This window comes from Lotus japonicus, chromosome 4 (assembly GCF_012489685.1).
Source record: "Lotus japonicus ecotype B-129 chromosome 4, LjGifu_v1.2".
In the NCBI taxonomy this organism is placed as follows: domain Eukaryota; kingdom Viridiplantae; phylum Streptophyta; class Magnoliopsida; order Fabales; family Fabaceae; genus Lotus; species Lotus japonicus.
The window spans coordinates 76,337,033-76,364,712 of NC_080044.1; the positions used below are offsets into that span (position 1 = coordinate 76,337,033).

The window sequence follows — 27,680 nt, forward strand, 5'->3', positions numbered from 1 at the left end:
ATGGTTTATATATTTTGATGCTTGGAAAAATAATACTCCAGTATAGTTCATGCTTCATATCAATCAATAATTTTTAAATAGGAAATAGCTTATAATTGTTTAAAAAATATATTTGTGTAGTGATTCTACCTGACTTGAACATGATTGTCTCAGTAGATAATAGACATGGTAGAAACCAAAAAGGCCAAAAAAATATTATATACATGATAATTATTTAGTCAGGTTAGGTTATGTCCTAAACTTTTTTATTCAACAATGTAACTAATACTATTATAGCATAATTTTTCTCAGTTTTAATTATTTAATTATAATTAACTCATAATACTATAAGGTGTTATATGGAAAATAAAGTGTAGTGAGGTCTAAACTTTTTTATCAGATAACTCTAGGTTGTGTTGATGTGAATGAGAAACATATTTTCATGGTATCACTTAATACAAACATTCATAGTAAGATTATTAGTCATTGTTTTTGGCGTGGAGACCCTGATTTTAACAAAAATAAAAACTCCGCTTTAAAAAAACAAAAACGCACATCTCAATGATTATTTTTTTCACTAAAACGTGCATTGTAAGAAAAAAAACAAACATTCGTGTGCACTTTTTAATATTCCTTCCTTAGAAAAGGTTTACCTGATGTGCATCCTTTTATTTATCTGATAGTTATTTACGTTTTATTTTTCACAAATTCAGTACATTTTGTTTTCACTAATAAAAGAACCCGCGTATCTAATCTAATATTATATAGTTTGGGAGTATCCAAAAGCTGATGTGTCAAAAAACTAAAGCTTCCATACTTTTAGGTCAATGTGTCAATCATCTAAAATTTGAGACATTTTCAATATGACTTAACCTATAATAATAATACTATACCATTTCACATAAATAACTAAAGTAAAAAACAAATTTAAAATTTTCAACCCAAAAAAAGGCAGTCAAATTTAAAATTAAAACTTATCATAAACTTGTGAAGACATTTTAAACATTTTAAATAAACTTTCCACACTTTTAAGTACATGTATCAAGGCTATCAAAATTCATGATATATATTTTCAATGCAAATTTTCAAGCTTCACACCAAAGCTATACTATTTCAAAATGTTTAAAAAAAACATCGTAACAACCTCATTTCAATTCACTCCACCATATACTCGGAAATCTGTTTATCTTTTGGAATGAATTTTTTTTTATCATTTATCTTTTGAAGGATACTCCGACCATATTCTAGAATATACACTAAAGTTATGTAACAAAAAAAAATTATATACACTAACGAGGAGAAAAAATTGAAACATCTTCGCATTCATAATTTTAGTAGATTTATTTAGGTTCTATGAATCTGGTCACAATTTTAAAGATTAAGATAAAAATTAAAAACTAATCTTAGAGATTAAGATTGATGCCCGTGAAATTCCTTGGTACACCAAAGAGTTTTGAATTTAAAAATTTCATTATCTGGTCACAATTTTAAAGATTTTTATAAATTAAAAAAATCTGATTTTGATATATGAAATGTGGGAGTGAAATTCTTTTGATCTTTCAAATTTTAAATTTAAAACTTCCTTATTTTCAAAAAATTTAAAATGCGCCAACTTTCAATTTGTAGGGTTAAATTTGTCCATAAAAATTGATCACCATCATCACATTTGAGATACCACGTACTCCTAACTCAAACCAATTTTTCCCTTCTTCTTATCTACCATGTCAGACCATTCTCTCTTCTCCTTTTTTTCTTCAAGATATTTCAACAATGCTTGCTTTGTGCTTTTATAAATTACGAATATCATTTCTTCATATCCTTGGTAGTCCTAATGTCTTTAACTTTGAAAATAAATCTGCTTCAGCAAACTTCGATGATTCTTTCAAGGTGTTCTAAAAGTAGAATCTTCGTCACATTGAATTTTTTTTGTTCTTGAGATTGAGCATATTTTCTTCATTATCCTTTGCAACATGTTTCTTTTTGTTTAATTTTTTTAGAATTCTAGCAAGGTTTGGAAATAGTAAGTCAAACTTCCATTAAAAAAAAGAGTATGGAAGAAGATGCAAGAGATGGAAGACAACTAGATTAGTGAGTGTCTAGGATTTTTTCTTAATTGCTAATTGAATTTCAAATTTGAATTGTTAGTTTTAGTTTCTTATTTAAATTTAAATAAGTCTTATTGATGATGAAATGCGACTGGCATGTATCCATGGTGCAGCTTCCGCGCGAGCAAAATACAGTAGCAGATATGCTTGCTCACTAAGCGGCGAGAGATGACGTTCCATGTTGCGTCTGGAGTCAACCGCCGTCGAGCTTGATTCCAACATTGTTGCATGATGCAGTAGTGTAGTTTTGTTGTGTTGTTTTCTTTATTTCCTACTGTAACAAAAAAAAAGTATGATACTTATGAAGTTTGTTAGGATGTTAGTCAGATTATGTTTAAATCCGTTTAGAATTACATTTATGTTGGTTTTCAAATTCTGCAACTTATGTGCAGATTTTTAGATCAATTTAGTCATTTATGTTTGGATGGAAGAGAAAGTGAGAGGAAAGAAAGGAATAATGGAAGATAGAGAAAGGAAAGAAATAAAAAGAATAGTGTAATAAATTAATAATTTTTTAGGCAAGTCATTTCAATTGTAATTATCATATATTACACTAAAATAGTTATGCGATATTTTAAATTTTCATTTTAATATATATTGTATCTTTCAACAAATAGTTATTATTTTTGTTTATTCAAAAAATATTTATTACTATTACAAGTGAAATAAGTCAAATGAAATCAACATGAAAGCAAACGACATTATATTATCTATCAAGATAAAATGGTTGATGCACTGTCTATGTAGTTTTCTTTCATACACCTAGAAATTTATATTTATTTCAATTAAAATTAAAAAGGAATGTAACTGTTGGGTCCTATGTATCATAATTTGATTAGGTGTATGTGCCAAATTGTTCTACACCGATTAAACTCATATATCATTGGTATTAATTTTGGTTGATTCACGTATGAATGTAAATTTGAAAATGGGCGTTATAGCGTTTTTAGCTTTAAATACAACATATCCCTTTATTTTCTTTCCGGTGTTGAGATGAACATTTTTTCAAGTGGAGACTATGAAGTTGTTTCTTTCCTTCCCTTTAAATTATAGAAGCGGGCAATTGAAGGATTTTATTTTGAGTGTTTTCCTTCATTTCTCCTCTTTATCTCTCAAACCAAACACAACCTATAAAAAACATCATACAGTGCTCTTAATTTAAAGTTTTTTTCTTTATCCATATTATTCATCCGTGCGACGCACGGGTACGAATGCTAGTTTTCTGACGAACGACACCTTTGTCTCTATTTTACTATTATCAACATATTAGTTTATATTGATGCAAATTTATTTGTATCCCATTAATTTGAGGGTAGATCATAAAATTAAGAGTTGAACTTCTATAACTTAGTTTGTCCAAAAAAAATTAAGTATTTGAATATTACTAGATGATGATAGTTTAGTAGTAGAGAAACTATATATGGACAAGGGCAAAAGACACAAGTTCAAACCCTGAAAAAATCAATTGTTTTGGAAGCGTAGTCTACAATTTCTCAGACACGTTTACACCAAGCGAAAAATAAAATAAAATTTGATGATAGTTGTAGGAAATGGTTTCCAATTTGTGCATACAGACAGGTATAGAAGGCACTACATATAAAGAAAAACAAAAGGAAAGAATAGACATCCTCTCATGTCACATGACAATGGCAAGCAAAACCTTATGTTGATCTCTCTTGTCATATATTAAAGGGGTCTCACCTATTTCACAGTTACAACAAGAGAGGAATAGGAAAAAAAAATTGCAACATGAGAAAACATGAAAAAGTTTTCTTGATGAGAGGATCTTAATATCCCAAACAGAAAAGCACAAAGGAGTGTCCAGGCTCGCATTGACACCAGATAAGAGAAAGAACATAAATATATAAACACAATGGAAGAAATTGCCTCGTATCGATCACTTTCCCATCCTTGCTAAACAAAACATGAAGTTAAAATATAGATGTCTATAGCAAAGACATATCCGTACAAAGAGTTATTAAGCAATTACCTTCGACTTCAAATACAAATTTAAAAACACAGCCCAAAATAAGCTTGTAAGATTGTAATATTTGCACTAGAATGGGACTAATTGCTTTGTTCACCTTCCATAACCCAAGCGATACCTATCTAATTCTGATCTAATATCTGTTATCACATCCTCTGCCTCATGGAGTTGTGCTTCAAGCTCTAAGATCTTTGTACTATGTTCTGATGAGGTCTCTGCTTCAGTTGTCTTTGTCTATAGATGATAAGAAACAAGTCAATGTAATTTTTCAAAACAGTAATACATGGGACAAAAAATTGAATATCCAACAATACATTTATCTTTTATACTAACCGGTGGTACTGGTAGAAATTGAGTCAATGCAGACTGGATGGCAGTCTGCACCTGACTGTTGATCGCCTGCATTTCATTTTGACGATCAAGTAGACGAACCTCTAACTCCTCTCGTTTCCGCCGCTCCTCCTCCAGTTGAGACTCAACATCAGCAAGTTTAGCTCTGACTTCGTCGCATTCTTTCCTAGCATTCTCTGTCTCTGTCTTTTGGGCAGCTAGTTCAGCCCGCAGCTGTTGAGCTCCAATAGAGCATGATGGCCTCAGTTCAGATCCAAAACCTTGCATGTATGATTTCCTCCCAACCAATGTCTTGAAGACAGTATTAATAATTTCGGGTTCATTTGTTTCCGGTTCATCCTGAGAATTCTCTACCAGGGATAGCTTCTCATTGATTTGTTCAGCAGCCTTGTCCTATAATGAATTGCCATAACAATCAACCATTGTAAAAAGACACTAAAATTCAAGTTAGACCTAAAATTGCAATAATAATTTAAAATACAATTACATGGATTTCCTTGGATGCCTCGTCCACCCATTCGCCATTTGACTTAATGTGTGTCAACTGCCACAATGTCTGAAAATCGGGCTCCTTTCCAGTCACTGGATCCCGCTGTTAAATGTATATATTTATTAAATAGGATACATAAAAGTCATTCATTTTGGCAAGACACATTATAAGCAAACATTAAGTTGAACTTGAACCAAAATCTCACAGCATCATAGCTAACTGCTTGAAAGGCTTTTCTCCCGCAAGCATGATTCATCAGCTGTTTTGCCTTATTTGCCTTGTTTTTCATGCTCATTATCTAAAGATTGACAAAAACCATGTTATAGAAGTTACTAAAACTAACACAGGATGGTGGATAGACAAGCATAAATTAATATACCTCAAATTTAGGGCTACTAAAATAATCAACCATGACTTTCCAATCAGAATCAATGACATCATCTGGGACATGCTTCAAGGCCTCCTCCTTTGTTTCAAACATCAAATAATAATCGTGAAGCCTGTTGCGCCAATTCCGATATAAACGGCCTGCTTCATCTATAATAGCCTTCCGTACTAGACCTGTATCCTCAAGTCTCCAATTTTCCTGTGAACAAGAATGAATGCAATGTAAACTAAATTACTGAAGAACTCCTTATACACATATACACACATTTGGATAGAAGAGTGAAGGATAGAACAAATTTCACCAGGGCCAAAAAACAGACTAAACGAAGCTGTCAGAGACATAATGCACGAATAGAAGAGTGGCTATTACATATTATGGATCAAGACATAAAAACATGTACTCCAAAAATATAATAATACCAACCATCCTGAAAAAAAGCTAGAGAAAGAAAGCAAACCCCTGCCAAACAAATTTCCAAGGACTAGAATATTTGTGCATTTATTAGACCACAGCACGGGAATCCTACCCAATTAGTTAGAACAAGCCCCATCCCAGCGAAGAGAAACCCTAACATGATACTAACAATGAAGTCAAAGGCAACTCAATCCCTTGCTTAGAGGATAGCATCATCAAACATAATTAATGATAATATGAGAGAAACCAATTACATTCAATGTAAAAGCAAGAACGTACCAGAACATCTTGTACTATTGCATCCCTAGTATTTTGTGTAACCTGTCTCCACTTGTGCACGTTAAGCCGGGCATTCTTGCGAACAATAACAGAGAGATCGGTAATGAAATCATTGCGGCCTGGACCTATAGCCACCAGCCTAGTAGGATGGATGATAACATCCAACTTTCCATCAGCACTCTGTTGACGCTTCATTTGAACAGTCAACCCTCTTGATCGTCCTCTTACTTTTCTCTTTCTCATAGGCCTGACACTTGTATCTGAAACAAACAAACATAGGACAATAAGATAAGTGTCAAATAGAACCTCAGCCAGGAACTAAAGCCACCATTGAAATGAAAATTGAGACATCTTTCATTGAATTTGCACCTAGCAATCATTCATTTCCAAGAATGGCTGGCATAAAGGACAACAAGCAAACTTAAAGGTCAACTGCAAGTGAGCTATTTAAATCAATTAATAAGTATTTCATGCCATGAGCTACAGTAAACATCACGTTGTCATGGGTAATAAGTTTCCCAATGAAAATCATGACATACTATCCAGCCATTTTTTTCCTGATAAAACTAGAATAGTTTATAAATAGAAGAAAGGAGGAATATAGTTAATAAACAAATAATAAGATGTTGTGCATATCTGTACAAATTTGTAATTACAATTTTATGCTCTTGTAATTGGGACAGATTTGGTTTGTGCAGATTAAATTAAATATTGTTTACTTTTAATCAGTTTATTAGGCAGATTAGAATAAGCCTGTAAATATAGTAATTGGAAAATAATAATCAACTTTCTTCCCTTTCTTCAAGTTTAGATATATTCGAATATAATACAACTGAACCATACCAGCCTCCGAGTTATTACTACTGATGTCCTTCCCATCAGCATTCTTTTGATAGTTCTGCGCCCTTGATCCCCTTGGCCGTCCTCTCCTTTTTTCTTTAGGCATAACTGTATTTGAAACACAACAGTATTGCATAAGATAAATATCAGCATACTTCTACCTTCTTCTATCCACCAGCCTCAATGAAATCAAGAAAAGAAATGATAACAATACTAGTTATAGAGATGATACGTGAGAGAGATGGAAGAAATAACCCATACAACCATGATTGATGTACCTAGCAATAAATAAATAATTCCACCACATCCTAACAAATAATACTATAATAACACAAAAGACAAATGTAAATTAATGGAAACGAATAAGTTAGGTTGCAAGACCATTAAAGCAGAATCACATGACTGGAAATGATGAGGAGAGCCCAAATGTGGAAAAAGGACTAGTATCAGAGATTTGAGGGGCAGCTTATTTATTTAACCTACACTAAATGAATATAACTTATGCAGTCAGTGTGGGTTAGCCAATATATGCATGACCCACGGGAGAGGCATTTACAGACAGTGAATATGATCTTCAGTGTTTGAAGGCAAGCATAGGAAAAGAACAATTATTCACAAATTTGTCCATGAAAGTTTATACTATGCAGGGTCAATTATTGATAGGAGATCCACCCCAAGATATTACATGTTTTGGGTGGAAATTTGGTGCAATGGAGAAGTAAAAAACAAAATGTAGTTGCAACTTGCAAGGTCAAGTTTAGAGTTATTGAAGGAATTGTATTCCGTGAATATTATTGATGAGCAAACACTCTATTTATACAATTACATAGTTGACTAATAATAAAATCTAAACAAATCTAAACCTGATTACAGGCGTAATTACATTGGTAAATAAATAAAGAATATTCTAATCTAATATTCTATTATATTCTAACAGTTATGGCTCAAGGGGTTTGTGAGTTATTATGGATGAAGATCATGCTTGATGACCTAAGAATAAAGCATGAAGCTCTTGGATGGGCTATCTTGTAACAGAGCGTCGCTATCGTGCGCGGCTGATAACTATGATTACCATAAATATTTTATGCTCTTGTAATTGGGACGAATTTGATTTGTAAAGATTTTATTAGATGCCATTTACACGTAATCAGTTAATCAAGCAGATTAATATGTATATATGCATTGTAATTTTTAACCATCCTATCTATTTTTAATTAGAAAAAAAAATTCATCTTTCTTCCCTTTATTTCAAGTTTAGATATACACGAATATTATGCAATTCAACCATACCAGTCTCCGAGTCCTCATTATATCCAGGAATGACTTCCATCTGATTTGATAGATTACTACTGATGTCCTTCCCATCAGCACTCTTTTGATAGTTCTGCGCCCTTGACCCTCTTGGCCGTCCTCGTCTCATTTCTTTAGGCATAACTGCATTTGGAACACAACAATATTGTATATTAGACAAATATCAGCATAAATGTGCCTTCTTCTATCCACCAGCCCCAATGAAGTCAAGAAAATAAATGATAACAATACTAGCTATAGAGATGATAAGTGAGAGATAGAAGAAATAAGCCATACAGCCATGATTGATGTACAAATGTAACATCAATGGGTGCCAACTATCAGTATATCATTTAGTCGATTAATTAGAAAGCCTTGTCACTGAGTAATGCTTTTTTATATGAATAAAAGTGACATCTGTCACAGAAAAATAAGTTGTATCATGACATCATTTTCCTAAGAGCAAAACTAGTCAATTGATTCTACTAATAAAATAAGTTATTATTGAATATAGGAAATGGTGGATAAGGTAAACAAGAAAATAAGAGAAATTATTATCCAGATGTTACATGCAACCTGCATCTTCTGGTTCTTCGCCCTGAGGAACAATTTCCGGCATATTTGAAGGACTGAGGTGACTATTCAAGCTGCTGCGGGCACTCTGTTGACAAATCTGAGCTCTTGACTTTTTTGTTCGTCCTCGTCCCATTTTCTTTGGCAAATCTGTACCTGAAATTCAAAAAATTGACACATTACAAGAATTAGCACATGCTTTACATGACCAAAAATGACGATAAGCAACACAATAAACGTCAATTCATCACTTCATCATACCTTCCTCCAGCTCCTCTCTAAATTCAGGATCGACTTCCAACACATTCGATGGATTATCAGGAATGACCACCTCATCATCTGCACTATTGTTAACCTTCTTCTGAAGGCTTGACCCTTTCGGCCGTCCTCGTCCCCTTTTCTTAGGAACATTTGTATCTGAAATACAAAAATTTGATCCATGACAAGAATTAGCACATGCTTTGCATGGCAAAAACTGCAAATAAGCAATACGCTTCATCACTTCATCATACCTGCCTCCTGCTCCTCTGTAAATTCAGGATCAACTTCCAACACATTTGATGGATTATCAAGAATTACCGCCTCATTATCTGCACTCGTTTTAACCTTCTTCTGAAGGCTTGTCCCTTTTGGCCGCCCTCTTCCCTTTCTCTTAAGCATGGTACTACCTAAAAATGAATTCTAGGGGGGAAATAGAAATAAGAACAACACATTACACATCATACATATGCCCCCATAGAGTAACACTACATGAGCAGCCAGTTTAACATGCTACTAGGTCCGACGGCCATTTCAACTTACTATCCAATTACAACCATTCAACCAACTGCTAGACTGTATTCAATTTCTAAACTCTAACACAACATAGTCCATACAGATAACAAATACATAATGCTACCCACCAAAAGGTTTAGTTAGCAACAAATTCGATCCACTCAATCACCAAAATCAAACTCAACCACCCAAGTTGCAAACAAACTAGCATGTTAAATTACCACACAATGCATTAGCAACTACATAACTATAACAAATCAACTACCTGTGTGTATAACAAGAGTACCCAATACAAATGCATAATAGAAGTGAAAGCTACGGCGATGAAACACAATGGGAGAACGAAGAAGTTTGAGAATAAACCCTAAACCCACATTTTTCAACTACAAAAGCAAATTCCCATGTAGTGAACGAAATTTCGAATTGGGGGTTTCAGACTACCAATTTTGAAAGCGAAATCGTGAAAGGGAGAAGCAAAATTGGAAGCGGTGTTGGTCGTGTTAAACCCTAATTGAGAAGAAGCTAGCATACAAACAATGTAACGGTTGTCGGAGCAGAAAGCATGAATCGGAAGAGACTCACCGGCAGGAATCGGAAGCGGTAACTCGATGAATGAAACTCAGTAATGGACAAATTTGTCAAAACATGAAAAGAAAAGGAAATATATAGTATAATTTTGGGAAATTTATTCATAGTGCAATTTATTTATTTATTATTTATTGTTTATGCTAAAATCAAATATACAAATGATTTCTAGTTCTTATTCCTTCCATGGGTAACATATTAATTCACGAGGTGATTTTATGATACATGGTCCTTTTTGATAGATGACCCAACCGCACCACTCACACCTTGGTTCATCCCTTTGTTGTGTGAATATATCAAACCTTTTAGTGACATTTTGCCATTGGAATGTACCGAAGAACAACGTTGTGCCGAGAATGCTGGTTCTAAAATTAAATTGGAAAAAACCACCGGGAGGAAGAACATGCCTTCCAAGATCGTCATCCCTAGACTTGATGTGAACGGTTAGATCTAGATTCCCATTTAAAGTATTTGTGACCCTCACATGTTCTTTGTAAAGCATATCAGTGTGGATTGATGATGACAATAAGAACATGGAAAATAAAAGAAAAATTCCTACAAATAAATTCATTTCACTTAGATAGACCGTGTGAGTTGGGAGTCTTTGTTATATATAGATATATACATATCACGAGCTCAAACAAAAACTTAAGTTGCACATTAATGATAATCCTTAATAATTTTTAATGGTCATTATATTATTAATTATATGTTTCAAAAAAAATATAAAATAAAACATTAAATATTAATTATTATGACTTGAAAAATATTAATAAATATTTAAACTGACTTGAATTTTAGAGAATAGTTATTATTCATTAATGATAAATTCATATGCATAAATAAAATATTATGAAAAACCAAAAATAATTAATTAATAATTCTTATTTATGTAAAAATATAATATGTATTAGAATTAGTCAACGGTGTCTCCCAATAATAGCTCTAGCAAGAGCTAGTTGACATATATGTTGAGAAATTGGAGGTTCAGGGATCAATCCTTAAATTTATCTTTACACTGAATAAAAAGAATTAGTCAACGACACACACATTGATATTAATAGTAATTTGGCAAAGTACACCCCAAAGTAGTATTAATTAATTATTAATATCTTTCATAGTGATTCATTTTAATAATTAATAGTATAAAATTTTCCATTTATCGCATTTATAATTAAATATTAATTTCATGTAAATTTTAATTATTAATCACAAATTGAAAAAAAAAATTAAAAATAATGATAATAGTAGTAAGTCAAATTGACCTGATACATTAATAACAATATTAATTAATACTTAATAACTTTATACTATTTATTATATTAATTATTAATTGTAAAACTTGTTGTTTTCTCGTATATAGAATTAACTATTAATTTTAATTTAATGTTAATTATCAATCAATTGAGGGAAAAAATTGAAAATATTAAAATAAAATCAAGCAATATTATTTTCAAAATAAATTATTTTCCTTATTAATAATTATAATTTTTCTATAAAATACCACTCGATTATAATTTTCCTTATTTTAACTTATTTCCATTTTTAGCTAGTTTCACAAAAAAAGTGAAAATTTTATTTGTGCTAAATTAAATATTTATATTTGTAAACATTGGTATATATATCCTTTTAAAATTAATTTATTTTTGTCCTATTAAAACATGACACATGAGTTGAAAAATTAAAATTTTAAAAATTATCACATTAATTAAATATTCTCGGGTGCTTTGAGTTAGCTTCCGGGTTGAAGATCAACTTTTTCAAAAATAACAAGTTGCAATTCAATTTGAACAGTTTCAAATCTCAAGCTGCTAAGTTAAAGATTGAGATTTATAAATATGAAGTTCACCACGAATTCTCTCTGAACTCTCTGTAGAAGTAATTTTGTGAAAACCACAAGACCAATACATCTAATAATAGAGCACTAAGTGATAATCAACCATGCTAAGAAAAGTCTCAATGTAAGAATTGTCAGTTTCATGGGACGAAGAATGAAGAAGAGGAGTCAGAGAAGTTGGAGGAGGAGAAGAAGACTCTCGCTAGCTACATCTTCTTGAGAAGTGTAGTAGGAAGAGAGAGCAAAACTCATACTACATGTTAATACGATTTTATGATATTCCATTAAGTATATGCATATAAATCATCATTTTTGTCAAATGGAGTTCTTTAACAAACAAACAACGAAAAAATATAAATAATAATAAAGGAATTTACAAATTAGTCAAACGTGTTTGGAAATTTATTCTCTTTATTTAATCAAACCCTTGACGTGCAATTTATATAGTTATACACAAATCAAATACAAATATGATTTCTAGCTAGTTCTTCCATGGTAAACATTCTGGTTTACCACCTGGTACCATCAAACATGGTCCTTCTTGTTTTATAGCCCAACTGCAGAATGAACATCTTGGTTCATCCCTATTTACGGCGTATATGTCAAACCGTTTAGTGACATTTTTCCACTGAAATGTACCATAGAATAGTGTTGTGCCAAAAACGTTGGTTCTAAAACTCCATTCAAAGAATTCACCAGGATGGAGAACTCGTTGTCCAAGATCATCATCCCCAGACTTGATGTGAATGGTTAGATCCAAGTTCCCATCTAAAGTGTTTGTGACTCTCACAAATGTTTTGTTAAGCATATCAATACGGATTGCCGATGACAACAAGAACATGCTAAGTAAAAGAAAAGTTCTTACATATAGATCCATTTTACTTTCGTGACCTTTGTGAATTGAGAGTCTTTGTTATATATACACCACAACCTCAAACAAAGACTTATACATTAATGACAATACTTAATAGTTATCAATAATTATTACATTATTAATTATAAAAGTTGCCATCTAAATACATAGTAAAATTTTAAAATCTAAATCATTTTAACTTGAAAATAATAACAAATATTTCAATTGACTTGAATTTTAGAGAATACTTATTATTCATTAATGATATAAAGTTTCAAGTCCATAAATAAAATATTATATAAAACCAAAAATAGTAAAATATTAATTTTTATTTATGTGAAACTATATTATGTATTAGAATTAGTCAACGACACAATAATATTCTTTTCGGAAAGATAAATAACACCCTCTAGTAATTGATCATTTGACCTTCCCTTACCAACTCATTTGTCCCCAGACTCTTACTACTTAAGCTATTCTTCAAAAATCGGCACAATGCTATTTGTAATAACTATTTAACAAATAATAATTTGATAAAATTAAATGATATAAATAACATTAATTTGTATATATGCTATTCTGGAAAAAATCGTTTCTAATTTTACAAATATTAAACTTTTTGTGCATATAATTTGAAAATCTTACTTTAAATATATTTATTGCTCTATATCTTTGTCTCTCGATTGTAAAAAAATATCAAATGTAACTTCTATTCCTATGAGAATAAAACATACCCATCTTTTACCTTGGGAATAGAAATGTGATACAATGTGTAATTAACTTTCTTGTGAATAAATTATGCTTGGGAATATTTTTACAAAACTTATACTAAATATGAGAATACAACATTTTCACACATTTCTGGAACACTATTCAATCGGCGATGACTAGATATGGTCATGACTCAATATTTTGGACAGGAGATGAAATGGGAGAATATTCTGTGAAGGGTTTATGTAGTTTGTTAGAAGAGAGATTGTTTAGTCAGGTAGATTGGGAGGTGCCAAGGCTGTTGGGGAAATTGTTGCCAGCAAAAATCACAACTTTCATGTGGCAGTTAGAGCAGGGCCATGTAGGCCTTTAGGAAGAAAAAGCACTTGCCTAAGGCCCCGGGGAAAAAAGGCCCCATTTTTTTTTAAATGACCCAAACAAATAGCATAGATTGATATATATATTTATATATATATATATATATATTAGAACTAGATTGAATGATTGATATATATTAGTTTCATTATAAATACCTACTAGAAATAAAGACTCATAGTCATAGTGTATCTAAACAAAATAAATAAAAATCATTTCTCTTCCCTAAAAATTAGTCAATTAAAAAATGTTAAATCAATATTATCATCTCTTTTAAAACTATTCAATATCATCATTTAATATAATTTAAAATGTTTATTTATCCGCAAAAATAAATTTCTTAATCCCTTAATTTATTCCAATTCTCTCTCAATCTTTCACTCTCTCCATGGTTTAGACGTTTACGCTTCTGCTCCTTGTTATATAAAAAAAATCCCCTCACGTCCTTCCCTTCATCTCTATTCTATTGAAGACTAAAGACTTTAAACCAAATGATATTCTGAACAACAAAATCTTTGGCTCTTTGTGACTCTGCCCGTTTAAAGGTTATATTATTATGTACTTCTATTAATTAATAATCCTTTTATAAAATATATTTTAGACTTTAGAGTTTACTTTATTTATAAAAAATATAATTCTTGTTAAAAAAAAGCCCCTTTAACATCTTTGCCTAAGGCCCCAAAATGTCTGTACACGGCCCTGATTTAGAGAAGGATAGGGTGGCTTGGAAGGCAAATCTCTTGGCTAGAGGGATTTCTCTTTTGGATGAGGGGCTATGTGGTGTGTGTTGTTCAAATACTGAATCCTCATCGCATCTTTTTCTTCACTGTCCTGTGATATGGGATTTGTGGAGCAAAGCTTTAAGGAGGGAAGGTGTTTGTTGGGTGGTACCTCAATCTATGAAGGATGTGATACTGCAGTGGGCAGAGTTGAGAACTACAGCTGATGGTGTAATGTGGGATATGGTACCATATGCTCTGTGCTGGTCTATCTGGGTGGAACGAAATGGAATGATATTTAATAACAAAGGGTTTAGTGCTGAAAATGTGTGGGATATGCATACTACTAGAATTGCTTGGTGGGTGAAATCTTGGTGGTGGAAATGCCCTTATAGTGTTGCTCAGTTTGCAGCGGGTTTCCAGCACATATCGTTGCCAAAGAAAGAAAATGTGCGTGGAAATCAGCAATGGATACCACAGGAGGAACCATACTTAAAATTCAATGTCGATGGATCTTCCTTAGGGAGCCCAGGAAAGAGCGGTGTGGGGGGTGTCTTGAGGAACTGCAGAGGGGAAGCCTTAGGATTTTTTGCTTTGGAGGTGGGGATAAAGTGGGCGTATGAAGCGGAGGTTCACGCAATTTACCACGCATTGACATTCTGCAAGCAATTCAAGTTTTCCTTAATAATCTTGGAAAGTGATTCCAAAGTAGCAGTGGGGTGGGTACAAAATAGAGAAAGGAGACCATGGAGACTGTTTCATTTGTTGGACAGAATTGATATCTTGCTCCCTGAGGCGAATTGTGTGGAAATTAAACATGTCTTGCGTGAGGGAAATGATGAGGCAGATTTTTTGGCCAAGAGTGGAAGGGATGGAGTGATGGTGCTTTGGCATGTTTATGATTCAGAGATCTCAGGCTTTTAATTTTTTCAGTCCTGGTGAAGGGGAATGTAGTTGCAGGGTATTGCTGGTAGGAGGCTTCTGTTCCAATATGGAGTGGCATACAGGAGATAGAATTTTGCTGCAATGTTCTGGAGCTGTATTAAGTCTGGTAGTATGCAAAAATGTGAAATATGGATCACTTTGAAACTGACAGTAGGTGGCTCGTGGTCTCAAGTCTAGTAGCATGCAAAGTTTTTAGCCTTGGTTTAGTGAATAAATTGATAGTATCTTGGTGTGGTGCTATGGAATGGTATTTTCTATTTGGGATATGTTTTTTTGGTACAGGGCTGTCTTACTTTAAAGGCTTAATTGCACTTTTGGTCCCCCAACTATGGCCTTCCTGCAAAAATCGTCCCTAAACTTCAAAATTAGCAAAACTCGTCCCTCAACTATACACACAGTTGCACTTTTGGTCTTCCGTCAGCATTCCGTCAGAAATCTAACTGAAAATGATGACATGGCCTTTCTTAATTAATTTTATTTTAACTGAAAAAAAAGTTTTTTTAATTAAATAACAGCAGGGTTTGACAAGTTGGTTATTATTATTATTATTATTATTATTATTATTATTATTATTATTATGCTTCAAGTCTCCACCGTGTTCACCATCAAGTCTCCACCGTCTTCACCATCAACACAGTCCTCCTCCATCTTTTTCATTCTGATCCCAAATGCTTTGAAGGTCACACCTTTCCTCCTTCAACCTTTCAAATCCCTAACTCAAATGCATCCAAACCCATCAAACCCTTCCAAGGCGCCACTCCCTCAATCGGAGCTCCCCTCACCGAACCCAGATGCAACCAGATTGTCCCCACCGTGACACCACCAGATCGAGAACCGGGACTGAGGGATCGAGCAGATCAAGAACCACCGTGACACCACCAGATTGAGAGTCTGCTCTCTGTTTTATCTTCTTCTCTGTTCTGCTCTTTGATTTCCTAGGTTTTTATTCTCTCTCACCACCACCACCACTAGATCTGCCATAATCGAACCACCACGACACCACCCTCAACCACCACCAAACAAATCCTTCTTCCTCCTACCAAATCTGGGTTTTCGGAGGCTATTTTAAGCATTTTAGTTTTTCGATCCATCAAGAGATTGTGAGGCTTCAAGTCCCTGTGCAAGATTCCATGGCCATGGCAGAAAGCAACGCCCTTACAAAGTTGGCACATCAAGCTTTTGACGGTTTTGGGTGGGACATTTTGTCCAGTTTGACGAAAAGTGCGAATGAATTTCTTGAGATTGGTATCCATGTACTCAAAGACCAAGTACAACACTGTTTTCCCTTCCTTACTCTGACCTTGTTTAAATTCCATAATTTGTGTTGTTGATTCATTGGAGATGAACATGGAGGAGGATTAGATATTAATGATTTAACGCAGGGTTTAACCCATCTTCTCCATCTTGGTTCTGCTCTGGGTTATACCCTCCGCCACCTCCTGAACCAGATCTGCGTGGCGAACCAAAATGACAGTGATGAGATGGTGAAGCTTGCGGCCATGGGAAAGGGAGGAGCTTGGTGGCTGGGTTATTAATATTTTTCAATTAAAATATTATTAAATAATACCACATCAGCAATCTGTTAGATTTATGACGGAATGCTAACGGAAGACCAAAAGTGCAACTGTGTGTATAGTTGAGGGACGAGTTTTGCTAATTTTGAAGTTTAGGGATGATTTTCGCAGGAAGGTCATAGTTGAGGGACCAAAAGTGCAATTAAGCCTACTTTAAACATTTGGTTTTTAACTTTTTGAGGTGTTTACTGTCTTAGGTGGGTTGGGTATGACACTTTTAGCGTTTGGGTACTCTTTTTCCTACTCTAGGTTTTTATTCCATTTGGGTTTTTCCTAGAGAGGTTTTAATGAGGCTCATCGCTAATTGTGGTTTCATTTTTTAGGTGGGTATTTGGAATTGTCTTATACATGAGAGGGCTGTTCTGATGAATCACTTATTATCAATAATATCCATTTATGTTTTAAAAAAAAAAAACAACATTTCCACACATACTTTCCTGAGAATGTTTTTGAATACATTCTATCAAACACCCGCAGATTAATCAATCTAATATATAGATTATGTATATTATTATTATAATTATTTTACAATTCCGTTACTATTCGTAGTTTATGCTGCAAGACTACCCTATACATCAATGATAAAATATTTAGCTATTTACATCAAGAAGATTGTTTTGGTAATGCATGAAAATATAAATAATATTATTTATTATATAACTTATTTAATATAATCTTTGAGACTCGAGCAGATTACTCTCATCACTCTCATATGATCTCTGAGTCTCAAGCAGATTACTCTCATCATTGTCAGTTGTGAAATACCTCGGAAAAATTTAGGCTTAATTGCACATTTGGTCCCTCACATATACGTTTCTCACGATTTTGGTCCCCAACAAAATCAATTGCATTACGCGTCCCCGACGAATACCTCCGTTTGCAGAATTGGTTTTCCGTCTAAAACTTAACGGTTTTTTGTTGAAGTGAATTTTTTAATTGAAAAAATAATTTTTATTAAAGAAAAAATCTAGAAATAATAGAAAAAACATTTAAGATGAAGATGAATTGCAGTGACCTCCCATTTCCCAGATTGCTATGGAGAATGCTAATGCAATTCATTTCCCAGATTAAGCCTGAATTAAACCAAATATGGAAGATGGAGATTGCAATTTAATGCAAGAGATTGCTGTGGAATTGCATTACATACAATGATTTAGAAAATTCACTCCCTCAACACCAATCCAGCAACCCAAAAACCCCTCCCCCACACCAACCCAGAAAATAAACTTCTTCCCCAACCTCTGAAGTATGAACCTCCATGACCATGCTTGAGATGAAACCTCAAACGACATCTTCTACTCCTGCTTCTGCTTCCGCTTCTCCTCCTCTTCCATTTTCACCTCTCCCTACAAAACCCAGAATCACAAATCGAGATGCTGCACCAACTCAAAACTTCCACAATCACAGCCACTCCAACACCCCAACCCAAATCGCACCGCGCCACCAGAACGAAAGATGCAAGTACCAGATCTGAGCTTTGTCGCTTCAAAGGTTGAAGCTTTGTTCAAAGGGGTTTTGATCCTGGGTTTTGTTCCGGATCGAAGCTTTCTCTTCCTGGATTTGTCTCCGTCTGAAGCCCTCTTTCTCCTCTCTAAATCGTTGGATCTGAATAGCGATGGCATCAAAGCAAGCATGCGTGTGTTGGTCAGAAGCCCATTAATGTGCGTGAAGAAGGATCGACGAGGGGAGTGGTGGTGCTGGCCTGGGTTGTTGATCATATCAGAAGCAAAGGGTCCATTGGTGGTGAAGATGGAGATAAAGGTATTTGCTGTGGAAGAAGAAAGAATCTGAAGCATGGGCATGGTGGGTGAATAAAAGAAGAAGAATCCGAAGCAGCAGGGGCACGGTGGAAGTGAAAGGGAATAAGAAGAATATACATGGGTATCTAGAACTTTAGATTTTTGGCTTTTGATTATTAAGATTAAGTTGTTGGTAAAATTATTAAGATTGAGGTTCTAGATCTTGGTTTTTTAATTTGAGTACTGAAAAAAAAAGATGAAGATGATGAGATGGAGAAGATGAAGATCTTTGTGAAATGATAAATAAGAAGATGAAGATGTTTTGATTTTTTGAGTTTAACTTCACCATGTTTTTTTCTCTTATTTTTGAGTTTGTTCTTTAATAAAAATTATTTTTTCAATAAAATATAAATTTAAAAAGCCACGTCAGCAAAAACTGTTAAGGAGTAAACAGCCATTCTGGTCCTTGAATGTGTTCACTTATGACGGAGTGGTCCTCAGACTTTGGAAATGAGTTTTTTTCATCCCTGAATGTGTTGCCGTCAGTCAAGTTAGTCCTTGGTTCAGTTTTCCGTTAGTCCCTGAGACGGAAAATGTCAAATGTCACCATTTTTGCCACATGGCTTGACACGTCATCAATTACACACATCTTATTATTATTTCAATTTAGTCCCCTCAAAAAATTAAAAAAAAAAACTCTGAATTTATTAATTCAAATTTTCACTTAAAAAAATTCATCTTGACACTAGTTTGTTCTTTGTTTCATTCCAGTAACCAATGAATGAATCCAAGATCAACCAATTTAAGCTGATTTGTAATTTTTTTCCCCTTATTCTGTTACATTTCAATATCACATCTAATTTCTAATTATTTTTAATCCTTAATTTCTGAACTGAAAAACAAAAACTCTCCCTTATTCATCGCTCATCTTCGTCCCCTCTCATCCTATCAACCTCTGTCTTCCTGCATAGATGAAAGTTGCAGAATCTCACACACCAAACGCTCTCTTCTTCCAAACATCTCTCACAACTACCACAAATCTCTCCAAATCCATCCCACCGCCCTCACAACCTTCAATCTCTCAAGAGATTAATTGCATCTCCATGTCACCCAACTTAATCAAATCTCCAAATCAAATCCCCAGAGAGCCAGAACGAGATTGAGAGAGCTTGGATCGATGTAGACGAGATGAAACGAGCGAACAATTTTTTTGCTGACGAGGCCTCCGCCGCTGCTCGCCAGATCGAGGATGAGGCCTTTGCTGCCGCTGGTGGCTCCACCGCTGCTGATACCGACGACATCGAGATCCTCTAGGTGTACTCCAAGGAGAGCAGCAAGCGGATGCTCGATCGTGTCAAGGCCAGAGCCACCACAGGTTCAAAACCCTCACTCTCTCCCTCTTCTTCTCTATCACCACTTCCCCTTTTCTTCCCTAAACAAAACCCTAATTCCTCTCCCTTTCTCTCCTCCAATGGCGAAATCCATCAGCCCAAACGCGACGGTGTCCTCCGCCGCCGCCTCACCGGACATTCCCACTTTGGTCAGGACGTCGTCCTCTCATCTGATGGCCAGTTTCTGCTTCCTGGGACCGAACCGTCAAGGTTTGGAACTTGACCAATTGCAAGCTGAGAAACACCCTCGCTGGGGAAAGTAACAGATTGATTCAGAGATTGGGGAAAATTGGGGGAAATTTTGTAATGTAAATGAGAATTAGGGTATGTTGGTTACAATTTTTGGATACAATTTTTTTTGTTTTTTTTTTGTTTTTAATTTTGCTGATCTCGTTTGTAGTTTATTTCCATGGAGGATGAAGATTTAAGGATTTTGTGTTTTGTTTTTTGGAAATGATAGAAAGAAGAAGGTGAGATTGAGGATGAAGATGAAAATGAGGTTGAAGATGATGATTGAGTGATTTTTTGTCATTTGAATTAATAAATTCAGAGTTTTTATTTTTTAATTTTCTGAGGGACTAAATTGACATAAGATGTGAGTCATTGATGATGTGCCAAGCTAATGTGGCAAAAACGTGACATTTGACCTTTTCCGTCTCAAGGACTAACGGAAAACTGAACCAAGGACTAACTTGACCGACGACAACACATTCAGGGATGAAAAAAGCCCATTTCCAAAGTCTGAGGACCACTCCGTCATAAGTGAACACATTCAAGGACCAGAATGGCTGTTTACTCAACTGTTAAGTTTTAGACGGAATGAGACGGAAAACCAAATCTGCAAACGGAGGTATTCGTCGGGGACGCATAATGCAATTGATTTTTGTTGGGGATCAAAATCGTGAGAAACGTATATGTGGGGGACCAAATGTGCAATTAAGCCAAAAATTTATATATCATATAATAAATTACTATTCTTGTAATCTATTGGTTTTGGAGCATTCTTGAATCTTGATGCCAAAATCACCATTTTCCCTTCCAACTCGAAACATTGCACAGTATCGTTTAGCATCATCTGTGACTGTAACCGCTGCTAAACTCTCTTCTTCTTCTTCTTCCTCGCCATGTTGTGTATCCAAACTCAAACCTCTTCTTCTTCATCACCTCAACAATCAAAATCTACATCAAGCTCGTGCCATCTTCAACCAAATTCCTTCCCCTCACGTGACCATCTCCACCATCATGCTACTCGCTTACGCCCGCCACCGTCGTCTCCCGGAGGCCATTGACCTCTTTCGCCGAATCCCCGACAAGGATGTAGTCTCCTGGAACTCCATTATCAAGGCCTGTATTCAATGTGGTGATTTCCGGACCGCCCGGAACCTGTTCGACGAAATGCCCAGCAGAACTGCCGTGTCGTGGACCACCCTCATTGACGGCCTCTTGCGATTTGGAAAGGTTGAGGATGCTGAGGCATTGTTCTGGGAAATGCCCATTGAGGTCAGGGATGTGCCGGCGTGGAATGCGATGGTTCATGGGTACTTTGCCAATGGCAGAGTTGATGATGCGCTGCGGTTGTTTGATCAAATGCCTTCGCGTGACGTGATTTCTTGGACTTCCATTATTGCTGGGCTTGATCATAATGGAAGGAGTGAACAAGCGTTGGTGTTTTTTCAGAGCATGGTGGCTTCTGGGGTCAACCCCTCTTCCACCACATTGGTTTGTGGGTTGTCTGCTGCTGCAAAGATTTCAGCTTTGCATCTGGGTCTTCAAATTCACTGTTCTATGTTCAAATTAGGTAGTTGTTGTTTGGATGAGTTTGTGTCTGCTTCGCTTGTCACGTTTTATGCTAGCTGCAAACGAATGGAGAGTGCTTTGGAGGTTTTTTATGAGACAGTGAGTAAGAATGTGGTGGTGTGGACAGCTCTTGTTACAGGTTATGGTTTGAATAATAAGCCTGAAGAAGCATTGAGGGTCTTTGAAGACATGATGAGAGTCAGTGTGGTACCAAATGAGTCTTCTTACACCAGTGCTTTGAATTCATGTTGTGGATTGGGGGATCTTGAGAGGGGGAGAGTGATCCATGCTGCAGCAATGAAGATGGGTCTGGAAAATGGTGTATATGTGGGAAATTCTCTTGTTGTCATGTATAGTAAATGCGGTTATATTGGTGATGCCATCTATGTGTTTGAGGGAATTCGTGAGAGAAACATTGTCTCGTGGAACTCGGTTATCGGTGGTTGTGCCCAGCACGGATATGGCATGTGTGCTTTGGCAATCTTTAACCAGATGCTACGTGATGGAAGGGTTGATCCAGATGAAATTACATTAACAGGTTTACTTTCTGCTTGTAGTCGTTCCGGGATGTTACAGAAAGCAAGGCGTTTTTTCAGATACTTTGGGCAGAAAAGATCTATTACACTGACAATTGAGCACTATGCATGTATGGTGGATGTACTCGGCCGGTGCGCAGAGCTGGAAGAAGCAGAAGCACTGGTGATGAGCATGCCCGTGAAAGCGAATTCAATGGTTTGGCTGGTTTTGCTGAGTGCATGCAAGGTGCATTCTAATTTAGACATAGCCGAAAGAGCTGCAAAACAGATATTTGAAATGGAGCCAGATTGTAGTGCTGCATATGTGTTGCTATCAAACTTGTATGCATCTTCCAGAAGATGGTCTGAAGTTGCTTTGATAAGGAAAAGAATGAAGCATAATGGAGTTGTAAAACAACCAGGTTCCAGTTGGGTAACCTTAAAAGGAACAAGGCATGAGTTTCTCTCTGCAGATAGGTCACATCCTCTTGCTGAGCAAATTTATCAGAAGCTAGATTGGTTAGGTGTGAAGTTAAAGGAATTAGGCTATGTTCCTGATCAACAATTCGCTTTGCACGATGTTGAAATTGAGCAAAAAGAAGAAATGCTGTCTTACCATAGTGAAAGGCTTGCAATTGCATTTGGGTTGATTAGCACTGTAGAAGGTAGTACCATAACAGTGATGAAAAATCTGCGTGTATGTGGTGATTGTCATAATGCAATAAAGCTTATGGCAAAGATTGTTGACCGTGAGATAATAGTAAGAGATTCTAGCCGCTTTCATCACTTTAAGAATGGTGTATGTTCTTGTGGGGATTATTGGTAGAACATTGTTTCTAAATACAAATAGTTGATGAGACATCAAACTCTATTCTAGTTCTATAGGACCAACTTTTTTAAAACACAGAAAACCATAAAACATTACAGTAGCAGTCTTTTTTCTTGCAACAAACTGAGACAACAAACTCTATATTAGCATCTAACATTTTACAACCATAAGAAGATATCTAGGGAAACTACTCATTGAAGGCAACAAACACAAGTTGTCACCGCATACCGTTCCATCCAGATCATCATTTTGGTCAACATATCCAGACTTCCGGCTCAGTGCAGCCAGCTATCATGGAGAGTGGAGTCTTCCTTCTATTCCCCATTCTCGATAGAGAGATGAGGGAAGGCAGCTCGACCGTATACAATATGAGGGATTCACCTTTGCCTTTTGGCACTAGGGCATGCAAGATGTAAGAGGCGTTCCTCATTGCTATTGTTTGTCCATTTCAACTCATCCCACCATTTTTGCTCCCCTTCAATGGACCTCAAGTTGGTTGCGTTGCTAGCATCAAATGGTAAAGTTTTCAAATTAGGACATCTATGTATCCTTAGTAGCTCTAAAGAGGGCCAATCCAATGTCTGGTTTGAGCATATACTTTTGAAGTTAGGCAAGTTAACCAGCAGTAGCATCTCTAGTTTGGGAAGGACGTGCCTTTCTCCTTGAGAGCCTTCTCTAAGAACAATAAGTTCTTCAAGTTTTGCACAATCTTCAATTTTCAGCTTCTGAAGTTCTGAAAAATGTTGAAGTGCTCCATTGCTGAAAATTTCACTCAGGTATGGACAGTTCTTCAATGACAAAATTTGTAATTTGGCAAGTGTTCCAATATGCACGGGACCCCTAAAAGCACATGTTAAATTGAGCAAATTTTCCAAATACAATTGCTCCAAATTTGGCAAGAGGGCTCTGTTTTCTGATTGGATTCCATTTATGGGGTTGCAACTTAAATCGTCCACCACAATTGTGGAAAATTTGTTGCATTTTTCAATCAAAAGGCCACGGATGCGATTCAAAGGCCTTGTTCCAACAAAGTTTGATAACCTTCTAATATCTTTGTGGCAAATTAATTCCAAAGCATCAGTATTAGGTAGTATCTCACTAATTGTGAAGTCGTCCTTCAGTTCACCATTGCAATACTTCAAGTAATTTGTAATTTTATGCTCAAAGGATCCAAGTATTTGAGGTCGTCTTGAGTTTTGGCATCCAACAAAGAATCTGAATGATATTTCTTTCTCACAACCTCTCCATGATTTGCTTGTCTGAAGAAAGTTCCTAAGAATGTCTGGGGAGGGAAAGCAACACTTGAGAGTAGTTAAATTTTCCAACAAAGCCACCTGTTGTAGGACTCCTTCAGCATCATTAGACCATTGCTCATAGCTTATGACTTGAATGGTTAATTCTTCTAACCTCTGGAGCTTTGAGATCACATGAAAATTTTCAACTTTATTTTCTTCATCACTTGCAATGAATGAGATTCGCAAGCATCTTAGCTTATTCAAATATCCGATATGGATAGGTATGAAAGGCACTTTGGTGTCAAGAATGTCAAGGACCTCTAGCCATTGAAATGATCCTATTTCAGATGGCAATGATCTTAAAAACACACAATTGTTCAGAAATAAAGCCCTGAGACAGGTCAATTTTGATAGAGATGATGGTAGCTCTCTAATTCCGGTACCATACAAGTCTAACAAGAGAAGAGTGTTCATGCTCTCAAAAAATGTTTGAGGTATTGTAGTCAGCTCTGGATTCTTTTGCAGCAATAATGTCAAAACCATGCTGAAATCTTGGTTTGCAGGTAAATCGAGCATCTTTCTATCAATCATAGAGACCCACTTAACCTGCTGCCAAGCTCTTGAATTTGAGACATTTTCAGTTTCTTCCCTTTCTTGGAGGTAAAAGCTACACTCAGGATCTTTAGAGGATATGAATAAGGCAAGTTGTCTCATACAATCATTCATCTTGACATATGTCATCTGCTCCCCCTTCTCTAGCAAAGAGACATCAGTAAGGTGCTCTAATATGTCAATACCACGGTTGCGTGCACTTCGATATCGCCTTGCATCATTTATATCACCGAGTAAGCCTTGTGCTGCCCAACACTCAACTAAATAATCGGTGTAAATCTTGTTTTCTGTGGGGTACATTGATGTGTATAGAAAACATTTTTGTTTCTTTTCATCTTTCAGTTCATCATAACAGAATTTCAAGAATGAGAACAACTCTTTCAAACCTTGATTTTGAAGTTCTGGCCATGGTTTAAGATCCTCAAGCCCTGCCCACCAACTAGAAGCGGAACCTTTCAATTTAAAAGAGTTTGCTATTTTGTGAATGAGAAGTGGAAGCCTAGAGCACCTGTTACATACAAGGTGAGCAATAGGTTGGATATCAGGGGAATCAATCATATGACTAGTGGCATTGTCACAGACAATATCTCTAAACATCTTCCATGCTTCATCAGGAGATAGCTCTTTGACTTTGATGACCCTTTCCACCCCATTCAACTTACAATCTCGAAGGAATTGACTGGAAATCACCACCTTACTGCCATTTTTATCACTTGGAATTCCCAAATGCTCAAAATCAGTGGGGCCTACAACCCCATCCAGAATCAATAAATACTTCTTGTTTGCTAGATCATTGTAAATTGTTCTTGCAACATCAGCATGGTCCTGGATGGTCGTTATGTCGAGCATCAATCTATTTGCAATTTTCTCTTGAATCTTCTGATCATCTCCCTCATCAGCTGTGATTCTCACAAAAATGACAATATCAAACATTTTAGCAACCTCTTCGTTGTTGTTTAGGTTGTGCAGTATTGTTGTTTTTCCCACCCCTTTTGTTCCACACACTCCAATAACTTTGATCTTACTGTTTTTTAGGAAACCAAGAATCTTTTCCAAGGAAATTTGTAGGGTTGGATATCCACTTATATGTGGAACACCTAGCTCCTTCAAGACACGCTCTGGCAGTTTATCAACTAGAAAATCTCTTGAGTGTGCATCTGTCATTAGTCCATGAACACAATTGTACATTTTGGTCATCTTTTCACTCAGACGTGATCGTCTTAGAATACACCACCAAGGCAGGCTTTCTGTATCATATTCAGTTATCAGTTTCTGCACTTCTCCTGCAGCCTTTGATACCAGGTTTGTCCATAGTTTGTAAGCATTAGTGGTATCTTTCTGTTTGTTTCTTTGAACTTGCCTCTCTTTATCCTCCTGTATTGCAAGTAGCATCTTTATATCCTTGACCAAAATTTCGTTGAGTTCATCTAGATTTTTGGAAGATGCAACTTTGCCACGGATGTTAGTGTATAGTTTTCCAATCCCCACCTCAAAGCCAGACATTATTGAAGTTCAGACCCTATTGTCAGGTTCAGAATATGTTAACCAGGAGAATAAAAGAAATAATTATATAATGCACCAATAGAAATTCTAAACAGGTCAGAAATATTGAAAGCATTAAATCATGAATATGCGAAACCCAAAACTTGAATATGTTAATTTGCACATTGGAGTAGCTCGTAATTATTTGCTTTTTTTTCCAAGGTATACTCATAGCGGACATAACCATGTGAATGAACGCGTCAAAACTCTAAGATCACATTAAGTGAGTAGTAGACCTCTTCCAACTAATCATTTTTCATGCACACCATTCAGGGATAAAACCCTGAACTAGATACTTAAGAAGGTCAATTATCAATCAATTGTGCTCTTATCGTTGATATTGTAATTATTTGTTTGATTCATAGATTTGCTGAATAAAAAAAAATCCCAAATGAAAAAAATAAAAGATAACTACTTATTGGAAAAGAATGACACGCTAAATTCAAAAGGCATGATGAAGTAGAAGGAGATATGGAGAATTGGCGATAACTAAATATAATAACAGTGGATGGTGATAAAAAAAAATTAAGAAATTGGCTGCAGTAGCAGCAAAGGAGTTTCATTTAACATGTCATACAATTCAGGGCAGAATCAAACAGCTGTAATGTTTCAGAATTTAGGATCCATCTTAGCATTCACCACTTTATGCTAGCTATTAATTTCAAGAAATGGCTTATGAAAGAAAGAGAGAGATTCATGTGTACCTCTGCTAGTAGCTGCTGCAGCCTGCAATGCTGTTGGACATAGATGGATTGATCCTGAGAGAGAAAAGCTAGATTAGTTGACTTGACTTACTTGAATCTTCAATTCTCTCTCCAGTGGAGTGAAGGGAAGGTGCAGAGTTGCTTCTTGGGTCAACACTCGAAATAGGGACTGGGTCATGACATGTTAACTTTTTTGATAAACTATTTTTTATAAATAACTATACAGGAATAGTACTTGCCATATGAT

At 35.5% G+C, this 27,680-nt stretch overlaps 3 protein-coding genes across 3 annotated transcripts; 1 reads left to right on the forward strand and 2 right to left on the reverse strand.

The window, feature by feature from the left end:
* Nucleotides 1-3,929: 3,929 nt before the first annotated feature.
* Nucleotides 3,930-10,201, reverse strand: LOC130713997 (uncharacterized). Its single transcript, XM_057563850.1, has 12 exons — nt 10,053-10,201; nt 9,209-9,377; nt 8,958-9,113; nt 8,700-8,852; nt 8,124-8,267; nt 6,837-6,941; nt 5,994-6,253; nt 5,292-5,498; nt 5,118-5,210; nt 4,910-5,014; nt 4,405-4,815; nt 3,930-4,305 (listed from the first exon to the last, which is right to left on the reverse strand). Exons 1-12 carry the CDS (start codon nt 10,161-10,163, stop codon nt 4,165-4,167), a joined length of 2,055 nt encoding a protein of 684 aa, XP_057419833.1. The 5' UTR covers nt 10,164-10,201; the 3' UTR covers nt 3,930-4,164.
* Nucleotides 10,202-20,961: 10,760 nt separating this feature from the next.
* LOC130710535 (pentatricopeptide repeat-containing protein At5g46460, mitochondrial) lies at nt 20,962-23,339 on the forward strand. The gene has a single exon (XM_057559840.1). The coding sequence runs from the start codon at nt 21,214-21,216 to the stop codon at nt 23,335-23,337; it is 2,124 nt and encodes a 707-aa protein (XP_057415823.1). The 5' UTR covers nt 20,962-21,213; the 3' UTR covers nt 23,338-23,339.
* Nucleotides 23,340-23,361: 22 nt separating this feature from the next.
* LOC130710534 (disease resistance protein At4g27190-like) lies at nt 23,362-27,606 on the reverse strand. Its single transcript, XM_057559839.1, has 2 exons — nt 27,434-27,606; nt 23,362-26,706 (listed from the first exon to the last, which is right to left on the reverse strand). Exon 2 carries the CDS (start codon nt 26,688-26,690, stop codon nt 23,718-23,720), a length of 2,973 nt encoding a protein of 990 aa, XP_057415822.1. The 5' UTR covers nt 26,691-26,706; nt 27,434-27,606; the 3' UTR covers nt 23,362-23,717.
* Between the last annotated feature and the right edge of the window lie 74 nt (nt 27,607-27,680).